The sequence below is a fragment of the Macaca mulatta genome, chromosome 19 (assembly GCF_049350105.2).
Source record: "Macaca mulatta isolate MMU2019108-1 chromosome 19, T2T-MMU8v2.0, whole genome shotgun sequence".
In the NCBI taxonomy this organism is placed as follows: Eukaryota; Metazoa; Chordata; class Mammalia; order Primates; family Cercopithecidae; genus Macaca; species Macaca mulatta.
The window spans coordinates 68,128,373-68,143,923 of record NC_133424.1 but is presented as its reverse complement, the minus strand read 5'-3'; the positions used below and the strand labels follow the sequence as shown (position 1 = coordinate 68,143,923).

Below are 15,551 nucleotides of genomic sequence, written 5' to 3'. Positions count from 1 at the left end.
GCAGAAGAACTAAAACCAGAGGAATAACTCCTCATCAAATAGAGAATATGGATAAAGAGAAAATTTAAGAAGGAACCAGTAAGCAATTTAGGGGCAACGAAGTACAATAACTGAAAGGAAAATTCACGAGAGAGTTTCAACAGAACTATTTTTTATTAAAATTTTTGAGATCTCACTGAGGTAAAATGGAACATCTGTAACATGTAAAGTTTGATTCTTATTTTGTTTTATTTAAACTGTCAGAATAATTTTATGTAATTATTGTGTTACATCATGGTGTTTTGCAATGTAGATGCATTGCCAAATGGATAAATCTAGTTAGGTAATATATGCATGTCCTCAAAGTTGTCATCTTTTTTATGAAAACACTGAAAATTGCCTCGCTTAGCATTTTTCAAGAATATTACAATATATTAACTATTGTTGCCATGTTGTATTTATTTCTCCTGCCTAGCTGAAATTGTGTGTATCTTGGCCAACCGTTCCCTAACCCTCCCTCCTCACTGCCCCAGCTCCAGCCCCTGGTAACACCATTTTGCTCTCTAGTTCTTTTTATTCTTCCTTTTTTTGAGACAGAATTTCACTCTGTCCCCCAGGTTGAAGTGCAATGGTGCAATCTCAGCTCACTGCAACCTCCACCTCTCGGGTTCAAGCGATTATCTTGCCTCAGCCTCCCGAGTAGCTGGGATTACAGGTGTGCACCACCATGCCTAGCTAGTTCTTGTATTTTTAGTAGACGGGGTTTCACCATGTTGGCCGGCTGGTCTTGAACTCCTGACCTCAGGTGAGCCACCTGCCTCGGCCTCCCAAAGCGCTGGGATTACAGGCGTCAGCCACTGCACCCGGTCTGGCTCTCTAGTTCTGTGAGATCACTTTTTAAGATTCTCCACGTGAATGAGATCGTATGATACCTCTCTCTCTCTGGCTGTATGTTTCACTAAGCATAGTGTATTCCAGGTTCATTTCTGTAGATGCAAATGACAGGACTTTCTTCTTTTCTATGGATAATACTATTCCATTGTGTATATATGTCACATTTTCTTTTCTGTTTTTGAAGATAGGGTCTCACTCTGTAACCCAGGCCAGAGTGCAGTGGCATGATTGTGGTTCCCTGCAGCCTCAATTTCCTGGGGCTCAAGCAATCTTGCCACCTCAGTCTCTTAAGTGGCTGAAACCACAGGTGCAAACCAACACACCCAGCTTTTTTTTTTTTTTTTTTTTTTTTTTTTTTTTTTTGTAGAGATGGGGTTTGCTATGTTGCCCAGGCTGGTCTGAAACTCCTGAGCTCAAGCAGTCCTCCCTCCTCAGCCTCCCAAAGTGCTGGGATTACAGGCATGAGCCATCACAAAGGGCTTCTGTCTCCTCTTTCTTTACCTCTTTGATTTTGCCCTGTCTTCCTTTTCTCTTGCTTACTCATTGTTTTAATTCATCCCTTCCTCTCTCCTTCACTCTAGCTGAAGATTTACTACTTTGATCCTGAAAAAACAGGTCTTAAATTTTTTAAATTTTACAGAACATTTATCCTTTTTCTGTTTCATTGATTGCTACTGTAGTCTTTTGTTTTTGTTTTGTATTGTTTCTACCTAATTTGCCACTGCATTTGCTCACTTAAAAATGGAAGCTAGATCACGGATGAGGAGGGGTATTTTCCTTGATTTTATCAGTGTCTATTTCTATAAATTTCCCTCTAAGCCTCAGCTACATCTACAAATTTTGTGATATTGTGCATTTACTTTCATTTAGCTCAAGGTATTTTATAATTTCCTTTATAAGTTTGCCTTTGATCTGTATTTTATTTTGAAGTGGATGTTTAATTTTCATGTCTGGAGATTTTACAGATTTCTTCTTGTTACTGATTTCTAATTTAATTCTGTTGGCATTTGAGAGCAGTGTGTATAATTTCAATTTTCCATGTCAATGTGATTTGTCTTATGGCCACATCTGTCTATGCTAGCAAATGTTCAATGTGTACTGGAGATGAATGTGTTTTCCAGTTGTTGGGTAAAACTGAACACATACAGGCACATACTTTTACCAGTTTAACAGGCAGTGTTTCCTTGTCATTTAGAAAGTCAATTAATTTGGGGGGGTCACATTTATATTATTATATAGTTTATAACCTCCATAACACATTTACTTGATCTTACAGCAAAGCAAAAGAAAAACATTTGCAAATTCATCTGAAAATTTTAAACATTTATTGTAAAAGAAACATAAGCATAAATTACAAAAAAAGACACTATATTTCCATATGCAATTTTTCATCAGCAATACAAGTAGAGCTCAGAATTCATTGAAAGACCCACATTTTTCTTCCATACCTTTGAACCATAAGTGGACTAAGCAGAGAAGTTCTCGCCTTTGGTCACGAGCACACGGCCACTTACTGTGGATGTTTTCTGTGTTCAAGTGTGTAGTTGCCATGCCCAGGATAAACTGGGGAACTGGCAATGCTATTATTAATTACACACACGCTCAAGTATCCGTGATCATCACGACTTGTATCTGCATGAGCAAAACATGGACGCAGTGGCTCGGTAGCAGAAATTTTAGTGAATGTGAAGATATGGGACCCATCACCGACGTTATAGAAGGAAATGACCCTCATTGTTATATCCAGGTAAATCCCCACTCGGTGTAGACCGGGGCTCACCCAGAGGCCCGTCAGAGGCTTAGTGCTGGCAAAGTAGATCTGTCCTTCTCTCAAACCCACAGTCCAGAAGCCGAGTTCTGAAGAGAGGACGACGTTCCCCTGTCGATTCACAGATTCCTTGCACACGCCCACATCCCACACTTTGCTGGTGCCCACGTCCACCTCCCAGTAATGGCGGCCGGAAGTGAAGCGAGGGACGCCCAGGACGCACAGGGCGGAGTCGAACCTCTCGGCTTGCTCCTTCCTGTTCTGTCTGAAATTCCCACACCGGACACGCCTCAGGTCTTCAGAAATGATGAGATAGTTGTTGGCTGTGTCCACGTCCAAGGTCATATCCACTGTGGAAAGAAGACCCAGTAGTTCAGCAAAGACGTACGTTAAAGACTCCCTCTGCCCTTCTACTGCACAGACCCAAAGATTTTATTCACTGCCACTTCTTTTGTTCCACGTTCATTCTCAGATCCTATTTTTCCCTTAGGAATTTCCCTGGCCCCCTGATTAAGTCAAATCTTACATATAGACTGTATGAATATAATTGCAACAAGCCCACCTTTGTCATAGTAAAAATTCTTGTTAAGTTATTCAATATTTTGATTAAAGATTTTTCTCCCTCTTAGTGTATAGGATGGATGAAGGAGGAGACGATAGTTTGCTCTCATAATTATCAATTGGCACAGATCCTGCGAAAATCTATACTGAGCGCTGACAACAGCTGATGTTTGGAATCACAAACTTTTAGGTTGTAGACTTCAGCTGATGCCCGTATTGAAAGGAAAGACATTTAAAAGCTCCTTTTTCCAAGGCCCTTTATGGGCTTGGAGCAGGTAGTGCAGATTCCTTACCTTGGAACTTCCTCATCCTTGGATTCATCTGCAGAGCAGCTCTCAGCTTGGGCTCTAGTTCCTTGATCTTGGACACCAGCGCCCCCAGCTGGGCAGCGGGCCTGATGTCATTCTTCTGAGAGACCACAGGGCAGAAAGGGCACAGCACCCCCTTGCCATCGGGCCCCTTCCGCAGTGAGTTCATGCATCGGAGGCAACAGATGTATCCACATTTCAGGTGCATGGGGTTTTCAAGATAATCCAGGCAGACAGGACAACTGCTTGCTGCTTTAAAGTGTTCAGCCATGGCCACTGCCTGGGAATAAATAGACATGGGATTAGATTTTACATGAGTGGAATGGGACTCATGTAAATTTCTTGGGACACTTTCATCTTTACCATTTTGCTTGATTTATGTGGGTATTAGACAATAAATTTATCCTTATGTATGTTGATCACATTATGTTTATATTGGACAGCACTGCAGACCATCAACCTCCATAATAAGCCTGGCCAATTTTTGTATTTGGGAGAGATGGGATCTCACTATGTTGCCCAGGCTGATCTACTACTGACCTCAAGCAATCCACCTGCCTCAGCCTCCCTAAGTGCTTGGATTTCAGGCACGTGCCACCATGCCAGGTCCTCTGAACCTTTTCCAATAAATGGTGATTTGAAGCCAGTATGAGGAGCAGGTTAGAGCTGGACTCCTCATACTTTCCCTGGGAGTTGAATTTCAACATAAAGCTTTTCGTTTCTCAAAAACCCCCATGGCATAGTACTTGTTCCGCCTGGATGTGGCATGAAACTTACAGCATTATATTACACAAAAATCAAAAATAAATAAGTTGGACTATGTCAAACAAAAAGTGTTCTGCATAGTGAAGGAAACAAGGGAGATGATGACAAGAAAACCAACAGAATGGAAAACATGTTTGCAAATTATGTATCTGATATTAGGTTAATATCCAAAATATATGAGGAACTCATAATAGAAAAAAAAAAAAAAAAAAAAAACCCTAACACTAACATGCTGATTACAAAGAGCTAAGGCAAGATCGTGCCACTGCACTCCAGTCTGGGCGACAGAGTGACATTCTGTCTCAAAACTAAAAATGCCCAAAGGACCCAAATAGAGATTTCTCTAAAGAACACATTTGAATGTGTTTGTATGTACCAACAGGTGCTGGAAAAGGTGCTCAACTTCACACATGATAAAGAAAATGCAAATTAAAACCACAATGAGATATTACCACACATCTGTTAATTTGACTGTGATCCGAAAGACAAGTGTGGCTGAGGGTGTGAAGATAAGGGAATCCTGGTACATTATCGATGGGAATGTAAATTAGTACTACAAGTATAAAAAACAGTAGAGAGATTCCTCAAAATATTAAAAATAGAACTCCCCTATGATCAAGCCATCCTACTCCCGGGTATACACACAAAGAAAATGAAGACAATTATGTCAAGAAGATATCTGCATTCCCATGTTTATTGCAGCATTATTTCCAATCCCCGAAACATGGAAACGACCCAAGTTTCTGTTGGTGAAATTGTGCCCTAAAGAGTTAAAGAACGGCCAGGTGTGGTGGCAGACGCCTGCAGTCCCAGCTACTCAGGAGGCTGAGGCAGGAGAATCGCTGGAACCGAAGAGGCAGAGGTTGCAGTGAGCTGAGATCGCGCCACTGCACTCCAGCCTGGGTGACAGAGTGAGACTTCATCTCAAAAAAAAAAAAAAAAAAAACTCTTAAAGAAACCAGTAACAGAAATGTTTGAGTGTATGGGATGGCAGATAAGAAAGGAAACAACTTGGCTGGTTTCAGTGGCTCACACTTGCAAATTCCAGCACTTTCTGAGGCTAAGACAGGAGGATTGCTTGGGCCCAGGAGTTCGAGACCAGCCAGTGCAACATAATGAGACCCATCCGACGAAGAATTTTAAAAATTAGCCGGGCATTGTGGCGCACACCTGTAGCCCCAGCTACTCGGGAGGCTGAGGTGGGAGGATCATTTGAGCCCAGGAGAGAGAGGCTGCGGTGAGCCAAGATCGCACCACTGTGCTCCAGCCCAGGCAACAGCAAGACCCTGTCTCACAAGAAAAAAAGAAAAGAAACAACTTTGCTGAAACACTGAAACTCCCGTTGTTTAGGAAACAAAAAAACTGGCTGAAATTGACTGGAATTAATATGGCCAGCTGGAGTCTGTGCAGAACAAGCTTGCTGACATCACAGCCCAAATTTCCACTGCATGTTGTACACACTGCAGCCTGGAGCCTCCTGGGCTCAGATGATCCTCCTGCCTCAGCCTCCCCAAGTAGCTGGAACTACAGGCCTGCACCACCACACGCAGCTAACTTTTGTGTTTTTGGAGAGATGGAGTCTCGCTGTGTTGCCCAGACTGGTCTCCTCCTCCTGAGCTCAAGCGATCTGCCTGCCTCAGCCTCCCAAATTGCTGGGATTTCAGGCATGAGCCACCATGCCAGGCCCTCTGAACGTTTTCTAATAAATGCTGATGTGAAGCCAGCATGAGACGACAGATTAGAGCTTGACTCCCGTCCCCGTGGGATTTGAATTTCAATGTAATGTTTTTCTTTTCTCAAAAATCCCCATGTCATCCTGTTCACTCCTAGAGCATTGGACAGCGAATCCCTTCTACTCGATAATGTTGGAAGAAGAATAGATCAAGAAATTGTGCTATATATACAATGAAATATTATACATCCTTAAAAATGGATGAAACTTGAGGGCATTTTGCTAAGTGGAATAAGTCAGATAGAAAGCAATAAATACTGAATGATCTAACTTACTAGGAACCTAAAAACACTGAAGTCATAAAATTAAAGAGTGGAATCAAAATGGTGATTCCCAGACGCCAGAGGGAGGGTACGTTTGGAAAATAAAACAAAATCCATAGCAGAATCTGAGGGGTTCAATGAGTCAGTGGCAGAAACTCTATGCACCATCTCATGAAGTCTGCCAAATTCTGATGACATTCAAGAAAGATTGTCATTGCTTTGAGCCCAGGTAGAGAAAATCAAAGTCCTGCCTACTGCAGTAGGAATAGAGGTCCCAGCGTCCCCAGGTTTATACAATGTTCATGGCATGCAGCTGGCCTCAGACAACACTTACTTAATTAGGAAACTACTTCATTCCCAGACTACTCTCTTCTTTCTGTCCTTTGCAGAAATCTGAGTCATATAAATAAATTCCACAGGCTTGAACTCACCTCTTCCCCTATAGGGTCCCTTCTGGTTTCCAAATTCTTCCGGGTACAACTGAAATGTGGAGACAGAATGCCCTACAGGGTGCTTTTATAGGAGAGAGTTTATTCACCCACCTTATTCCCGCCTTGTCCCTCCTTTTTAATCCAATTAGCTTTGATTTAATTCTGGCATAAGTGAGAACTTTTTATGCTTTTGGCATCAGATTTTCCCGACAGTGAAAGGAGATGATTGTATCTTGAGATTTTTTTTCTAATTAATATAAACAAAATACTGCCATATAATCCTTTTAGGTTAGATCTTGAATATTATGTCTGTTGGTGGTAAGAAACAACTGGAATTTTTTTTTTTTTTGAGACGGAGTCTCGCTCTGTCGCCCAGGCTGGAGTGCAGTGGCGCGATCTCGGCTCACTGCAAGCTCCGCCTCCCGGGTTCACGCCATTCTCCTGCCTCAGCCTCCCGAGTAGCTGGGACTACAGGCGCCCACAACCGCGCCCGGCTAATTTTTTGTATTTTTAGTAGAGACGGGGTTTCACCGTGGTCTCGATCTCCTGACCTTGTGATCCGCCCGCCTCGGCCTCCCAAAGCGCTGGGATTACAGGCGTGAGCCACCGCGCCCGGCCGAAGCAACTGGAATTTTTAAACATTGAGCAACATTATTAATTCTTCTAAAATGTATGGGACTAGTGTCAGTTTTTAATCATCAAGCAAAATCTCCTCGTGTTTCAATCAAGGAAGTCAGTTAAACCTGTTTAGAAACCTTTATGAAAATCACACTTACTAGACCACACTCCTTCACAAAGCAATTTTCTCCATAGTGTGAAAATTCTCATTTAGAAATCTGATATGAAAACTCCAAAACTGTTGACTGGCCATCAGTCAGCGAATAATCTCAGTAACTGTTTTTTCTGTTACTGAGATTATCCAACATTAAAGTAAAAGATAGTGTTATAATCTTACTACTTTGCATACATCGCCACATATATAAAATTAGATTCATTTCTCTTTTGAAAAATGTACAAAAAAGTTCCTGATATTAGATGAATCTCAGGCTTTGACCAGTGAGAAGGCAAAATTAGCATATTGGGGGTAGTATGGAAGGGGACTTGGTTACATTTAGATATTTAAATTAATTGGTCTTTCATTTAATCATTTTCTCAGGAATCGTTTCCTGGTGTTTGCTAGAAACTCTTATTTTAAACCCTAAGCCGAAGCACATACCCAGTTCTCAATTCCTTTGGTCTCAGAAGGCAAATGTAAAAACACACAACTCTACATTGTGACCCATATTTTATTACAAATCCTTGCACATTGCGTTTCCTTATTGATTGGGAGCTATAGCAACCTGCCATATGTTTGTGTTCACACACACACACAACATATGCATATATGAGATATTTATTTCATATCTCATTATTTTAATAAGTTTAGTTTCTTTTTACAAATCCTTTTAAAATGTCCTCACAGTTTTGGGAGGGATTATTCTCCAATTTGTCAACTCTGTGGACTCTTGTTCAAGGGACATGAATCCCTAACATTTCTTTCGTGTATTTATTTTGAGGCAATCATGAGCAGGATTTATGTTCTCCTTGGGAACAGCAGGAACCTCAATTGTGGAAAACTCTAACCCAGTGGAATGATTTACCTCGAGCAGAGTCTCCCAAAATACCCCTTTTCATGAAACTGCATTTATGCCCATGCCTTGGGTGAGAAATTCTTCTACTAAGAATTAGAGAATGGCATATTAGGATTCCCAGCACACTCATGGGATTGATTTCGGGTGTTAGTTACTTTTAACATTTTTTCCAATTGGATCTTTGCCCAGAAAACAGCTCTGCTGCCTTCCCTTGGGACGGTGGTAAGGTTTTCCTTGCCCATTCTCAGTTCAGTAATTTAAGGGCCTTCTGTGTGTGAAGGAACCTGTCTTTCAGCATCCCACTTAGGAGGGCTACGTTCTCCATGCCCTGTCCCGACACGTGTGTCATAGAACCCAAGGCTTACATGGTTGGCACCAGTGATTTCCAATCCCAGAGCCCCATCCAATGTCATAGGCAGATGCCTCTTTAACAACAAAGAGAAGCTCAGTGCTTCTCACCATCCACGTTTGGCTTAGTTTGTAAGAAGAACCCATCTTTCTTTCTCTCAACATCAGCATTTTTAGGGCACAAAGATTTGCCGTGAACCTGAACATTCTGGCCCCATTCTGACCACTCCCCAGCACATGGCCCCCTGCCAGTCCAGCCAGGCCATGGGTGGGGTAGCTCAGAACCAGGCAGGGTAGCCCTGTCCAGCCCAATGTGATTGCTTGACCAAATCTAGGAGCTCTCCTTTGTGAAACCCCTCATTTGGTTTTTTTACCCTAACCATAAGGAAGAGCTCACCTGGCTGGTCATGGCAACAAACTCTGTGTAGAGAAGTGTCAGTCAGGAAAAGCCAAGTTGATAGTTACAGGGACAGGGTTCCCGGACCTGAGATGGCAGTATTACGGCATCTGTAGTATCAGTGAAATTGTCTACATGGACAGTCTGGGGCTTCTCCGATGAGGAAAAAATTGTATCCCTAGTGCAAAACACCCCAGCCACTTCTGGTGAGGAATGACTGTTTCTGGCAATTATGTGAAGATCCTGATGGGGTCGCCAAAGAGCTGACTTTAAAAGTTTTTCATGTGTTTTTTTAAATGTAACTTCAGAATCAAAGTCATAATCAGCTGTGGAATGAAAACTTGAAGGTAGGTCACGGGTGTTCTTTACTATGTATCCAACTGGGCACGTTTCTTAGTGCTGTGTCATATTTCCAAATAATGACCATCATAATTCCATCAGAAGCCTTGTTGTCCCATAATCTAAAATTCAACCATTCTGACTACTTTGGGCCCTATGTCTTTTTAGTCTGGAAAACACCCCCATTTGAAGCCATCTTCCCCTCCTCAAAATTCTGATACCCCTGATGTCTGCAGCCTTCACAGGTGTATTCTAATTTGTCTAAACAAAGCCTTCCCTTCTGTGCCTGTCCTTGGAGAAAGACTTCCGTTCTTTATTCTGGATAATTTGCACTCAGAGGAAGCATTTCTGAAAAGAGAGGAAGGAATATTCTGAAAATAGTCCCATAAATTGGGAATATAGAGCAATAACATCAGAATTTTTTTTTTTTTTTTTTTTTTTTTTTTTTTTTTTTTTTTTTTGAGACAGAATCTGGCTCTGTCACCCAGGCTGGAGTGCAGTGGTGCAATCTCAGCTCACTGCAACCTCCACCTCCCAGGTTCAAGCGATTCTCTTGCTTCAGCCTCTACAGTAGCTGGACGACAGGTGTGCACCACCACACCCAGCTAATTTTTGTATTTTTAATAGAGACGGGGTTTCACCATGTTGTTCACGATGGTCTCGATCTCTTGACCTTGTGATCTGCCCGCCTCAGCTTCCCAAAGGTCGAGAGTTACAAGCTTGCTGGGATTACAAGCATGAGCCACCACACCCAGCCCCAGAATTATTTAAAGTTGAGGAAGGAAGTGATTTCACTGAAAGCTTCAAGAAAGCAATTTTAAAAATCAGAACAATGGAACTCATGGATCTAGAGAGTAGAAGGATGGTTGGTTACCAGAGGCTGGGAAGGATAGTAGGGGAATTCGGGGAAGGTGGGGACAGATCGTGGGTACCAAAAAAAAAAAATAGAAAAAAATGAATCAGACCTGCTATTTGATAGCACAACAGGGTTACTATCATCAATAATAACTGAATTACACATTTTAAAATAATGTAAAGAGTGTCATCGGGCTATTTGTGACACAAAAGATAAATGCTTGCAGGGATGTTTGCTTTTACCAGCACCTCCCCAATGTTCCTCTTCACTCTACCCCCTGGGAAGCTCAAGCCACTTTCTGGTTCTATGAAATGAACTTTTTTTGTTTTACATTCCACCTATGAGTGAGATCATGTGGTATTTGTCTTTCTGTGTCTGATTATTTCACGTAGTATAATGTCCTCTAGATTCACCCATGTTGTTGTAAATGACAGAATTGTCTCCTTTTTAAAGATAAATAATATTCCGTTGTGTACACATCACATAATCTTTATTCGCTCATCTATTGATGAACACTTGGGCTGTTTCTGTATCTTAGTTGTTGCAAATAATGTTGCGATAAACATGAAGCAACATCTCTTCAATATACTGGTTTAATTTCCATTCAATATATATTCAGTAGTGGAGTCACTGGGTTATATGGTAATTCCATTTTTAATTTTTTTAGAAACCTCCATACTGTTTTCCACACACTAATTACACTAATTACATTAGTGTACAATAATTACGTAATTGTACACATTCCACTACACTAATAGGCTACCCTAATTACATTTCCACCAAAAGAATACAACGGCCTCCTTTCCCTCACAGGGTACAATGCCTCCATTTCCCCAGATTCTCTCCAATACTTATCTTTGCTTCGTCTCTTTTTCTTCTTTTAATGACAAGATCTCACTCTGTCACCCATGCTGGAGTGCAGTGGCATGGTCATAACCCACCGTAACCCTGAACTCTTGGGCTCAAGCGATCCTCCTGCCTCAGCTTCCCAAGTAGCTAGGACTACAGACATGCACTGTCATGCCTGGATAGTGTTTTTTAATTTTTGTAGAGACATGGTTTGGCCATGTTGCCCAGGCTGGTACAGATATAAATGACTTACATTCATGAACTTCTAATATTTGAAAGACCAGCTACAGGCCAGGCACAGTGGCTCACGCCTGTAATCTCAACACTTTGGGAGGCCAAAGCAGCTGGATCACCTGAGGTCGGGAGTTCGAGACCAGCCTGATCAACAGGGAGAAACCCCATCTCTACTAAAAATACAAAATGAGTCTGGCATGGGGACACATGCCTGCAATCCCAGCTATTTGGGAGGCTGAGGTGGGAGAATCACTTGAACCTGGGAGGCAGAGGTTGCGGGGAGTCGAGATCGCACCATTGCACTCCAACCTGGGCAGCAAGAGCGAAGTCTTAAAAGAAAAAGGAAAAGAAAAGAAAGACCAGCTAGAATAAAGGACTTGATTCCAGGAGGCTTTGCGTTGGTGAAAGGGTCTATACCTGAGGTGCCCAATGTAACAGCCACCAATCACACGTGGCTACTGAGCACCTGAAGTGAGGCTTATTTGAATTAAAATGTGTTAAAAGCATAAAATGCCCACTCAGTTTTGAAGACATAATGAAAAAAATAAAATGTAACCTATCTTTTTGAGAACCTTTAAAACTTGATTGCATGTTGAAATGGTGACACTGTGTGAGTAAAATTAACTAGCCCCGTTTCATTTTTATTTTCTTACGTGGCTACTAGAAAATACATTTATAATTATATATGTCGTTCGTGTTATGTTTCAGATGGACATCTCTGGCCTGGATTTGTAGACTCTCCACTCCTGCAGCTGTCCAATAAGATGTGGCACAAAACCTGTAGCATGATACCACACTGAAAGCAAAAACAAATAAGTTAGACTGTTTCAAACTGAGATGCTTCTGCACCGCAAAGGAGACAAGCAACAGCATGGAAAGAGCACCTAGAGAATGAAAGAAAATATTTGCAAACATATATCTGATATTATGTTAATATCCAAATATATAAGGAACTCATACAACTCAAGAGCGAAAAGAAAACAAAACAAAAACAACTAACATTCTTTAAATTGGGCAAATTTAAACTTTAAACTGGGCAAAGAACCTGAGTCAGAATTGCTCTGAACAACACAAGTGGCCAACAGGTACTCAGAAAAGTGCTTAACTTCACTGATCACCAGGGAAATGCAAATTAAATCCACCGTGAGATATCACTTCACATCTGTTAGGATAGCCATGATAAAAAAGACAGAATAAGAAGTGTTAGTGAGGGTGTGTAGAACGGGGAATTCTTAGAGACTGTTGCTGGGAATATACGTTGGTACAACCAGTACATAAAAGAGTAGAAATCTCAAAAAATTAAAAATAGAATCACCATAGGACCCAGGAACCCCACCTCTGGGTATAAATACCAAGGAAATGAAATCATTTTGTCAAAGAGACGTCTGCACTCTCATATTGATGGCAACAGTATTCACAATAACCAATACATGGAAACAACCTGAATGTCTGTTGGCAGAGGAATAAAAAAATTGAGGCATATAAAAATGGAAATCCTGTCATTTGCAACACGGATGAACCTTGAGGGTATCATGCTAAATGAAATAAGTCAGACAGAGCAAGATAAATACTGTTTGATCTCGCTCACGTTGGGGTGGGAAAAGGGCCTGTGGGGTACCTGTATAAACTGGCCATAAAAACATGGGACATAAGTTGTGGAAAGCCACAACAGGGCTCTGAAGAGGAAAGCCATTATTTCCCTAATTGCCATTATGTTCCCATGCTCAGAGCGAGACCTGCTCTCTTATCTATAAACACAGTGTTCAAGGAGAAAGACACTCCTTTGAAGCATTGGAATGTGGACAGACGTGCAGTCTCCTAGTTAAGCCCGCTCCCACTAGCTACTCTCTGATAAGTTAAAGATATGCTGTTTGAGCACGAAGGAGATTCATTTAAACCTCCATTGCTATGGATTACGCCTATGACCCACCGCCTCCCTTTCACTGTTTCGCCCTGAACATCTGCTTCTTAGATCTAAGTGACTGCACTCAATAAATAGTGTGGAGATCACAGCTCGGGGCCTTTTGCAGTCTCCATGTTGCAACTGGCCCCCTGGCTCCCACCTTTATGAAATCTTAACCAGTCTCTTCTCATTCCTTTATCGCCACCGGACTTCAGATACCCTATGGGTGATGTTGAGACTGGTCCCCAACAATGAGGGATCTGTAAAGACTGAACACATGGAAATAGAGTAGAATTCAAATGGTGGTTGCCAATGGTGGAAAAAGGGGGAAAATGGGAAAACAAAACCCACAGCATATGGGAAAAGGAAACCCACAGCAGCACCTGAGATGTTGGGTGAGCCAGTGCCTGAAACGCTATTCACCATAAAGTCAGCAACATTCTTGTTCTATTCAGGAAAACAAAGATTGTCATTTCTGTATCCTGTGTATTGACATTTTAAGTTTTACTTACTGCTGCCCGGGCAGAGACCCCGTGTCCACAAGTACGTACAGTGTGTATAGAGTTGACCTTAGACAACACTTGTCGAATTAATACATTACTCCCAGAACGTACTCTCTCATTTCTGCCCTTCTGTAGAAATTTGAAAAGTAAAAGTAAATTCCACACCTCTTCTCCAGTAGGTTCTCTTCTGGCTTTCACAGACAGCTCATACTAGGAGCGAGATCTACCTCCAAAGGCATATATTGGAGAGAGTCTCCCCGAGCATCTTATTCACACCCTGCCTCTCCTCTTTAATCAGGTCAGATTTTGAGTTAATTCCAGCACAAGTGAGATTTTTACTGTTGGTATAGGGGTTTTGCCACAAAGAAAAGAGATGGTTGTATCCTGAGATTGTTTTGTTTTAATTATTATGGACAACATCTTGCCATATTAACATCTAGCTTGGATCTTAAATATTGTGCCTGTTGGTGATAACATTTGGAATTGGGAATGAATGAAACTTTAAAAATTGGGCAACGTTTTGTTGTGGTTTTTGTTTTGTTTTTTGAGACAGAGTCTTGCTCTGTTACGCAGGCTGGAGTGCACTGGCGTGACTGTAGCTCACTACAACCTTGACCTCCAGGGCTCAACCCTATGAATGTGCTGGGAATCCCAATATACTATTCTCTAATTCCTTTTTTTTTTTTTTTTTTGGAGACAGAGTTTCACTCTTGTTGCCCAGGCTGGAGTGCAGTGGCGCGATCTTGGCTCACTGCAATCGCTGCCTCCCGGGTTCAAGCGATTCTTCTACCTCAGCCTCCCAAGTAGCTGGGATTACAGGCATGAGCCAACACACATGGCTAATTTTATGTAGTTTTAGTAGGGACGGGGTTTCTCCATGTTGGTCAGGCTGGTCTTGAACTCCCGACCTCAGGTGATCCACCGGCCTCAGCCTCCCAAAGTGCTGGGATTACAGGAGTGAGCCACCACGCCTGGCCGCTATTCTCTAATTCTTAATGGAAGAATTCCTCACCCAAGACATGAGCATAAATGTAATTCCAGGCTGAAGGATATTTTGGCAGAATATTCCAGAGGTAAATTGATTCACCACTGGGCTGGCTGTTTTCCCCAACTGAGTCCATCTGGTGTTCCCAAAGACAATATACGTTTTTCTCATGATTTGCTCAAAGTAAATAAAAGGAAAAAATGTTAGAGAAGAGTGGTGCGTGAGCAAGAGTCAATAAAATTACAAGCCAGAGAATTGCTAGCCCCCAAGTTGTGAGTATATTTTAAAAGGATTTGTAAAAGAAAGATTATTAGAATTACGCAATAAGAAATAATGATCTCCTATATGCATGTGTATGTATAGATACCGCTACCCAATAGAAGGCCCTACATGTGAGTTGTCCAGGTTCCTGGCGTATTGGGCAAGGAATCGAACAAAATGCCACGGGGTGGGCACAGATTTATTGAAGACAATTCACAGAGTAGGAGCGGGTTTGAGCAAGCGGCTCAGGAACCACCCTCATTAGGGTTTCTATCAAGCGAAAGGAGCCCGCCAACACCCCTCAGTGCCCTTTACAGGCCTCCAGTTGGCTGTGAAGGATTGGTCCGCGAGCAATCAGGGGCTGAAGTGGAGACTCAGCCTGAAGTCAGTCAGAGGCTGACATGGCTTGTTATCGTGGGACGGAGAAGGTAGCCTGTGTGCGGCACCTGCTGCCCTCCCGCTTGTAGGAACTGGCAGCACCTGCTGTTTCTTCTACTTACACGAGCTGGCTGCACCTGCTGAACCCCTCCCCCCGTCACCCCAG

The 15,551-nt window shown here is 42.1% G+C and overlaps 1 protein-coding gene across 1 annotated transcript; it reads right to left on the bottom strand.

Moving 5' to 3' along the window:
- Window positions 1-2,271: 2,271 nt before the first annotated feature.
- Window positions 2,272-3,781, bottom strand: LOC106994869 (ret finger protein-like 4A). The gene is made up of 2 exons (XM_015124989.3): window positions 3,496-3,781; window positions 2,272-2,991 (listed from the first exon to the last, which is right to left on the bottom strand). The coding sequence occupies exons 1-2, from the start codon at window positions 3,779-3,781 to the stop codon at window positions 2,384-2,386; spliced, it is 894 nt and encodes a 297-aa protein (XP_014980475.2). The 3' UTR covers window positions 2,272-2,383.
- Between the last annotated feature and the right edge of the window lie 11,770 nt (window positions 3,782-15,551).

What these genes read in the sequence shown, in the direction of transcription:
- LOC106994869 (XM_015124989.3), bottom strand. Translation starts at nt 3,781, where the DNA reads ATGGCTGAACACTTTAAAGCAGCAAGCAGTTGTCCTGTCTGCCTGGAT. An exon ending in AAGGATGAGGAAGTTCCAAG is followed by an intron (nt 2,992 to 3,495) that starts GTAAGGAATCTG and finishes TTCTTTCCACAG; the next exon opens with TGGATATGACCTTGGACGTG.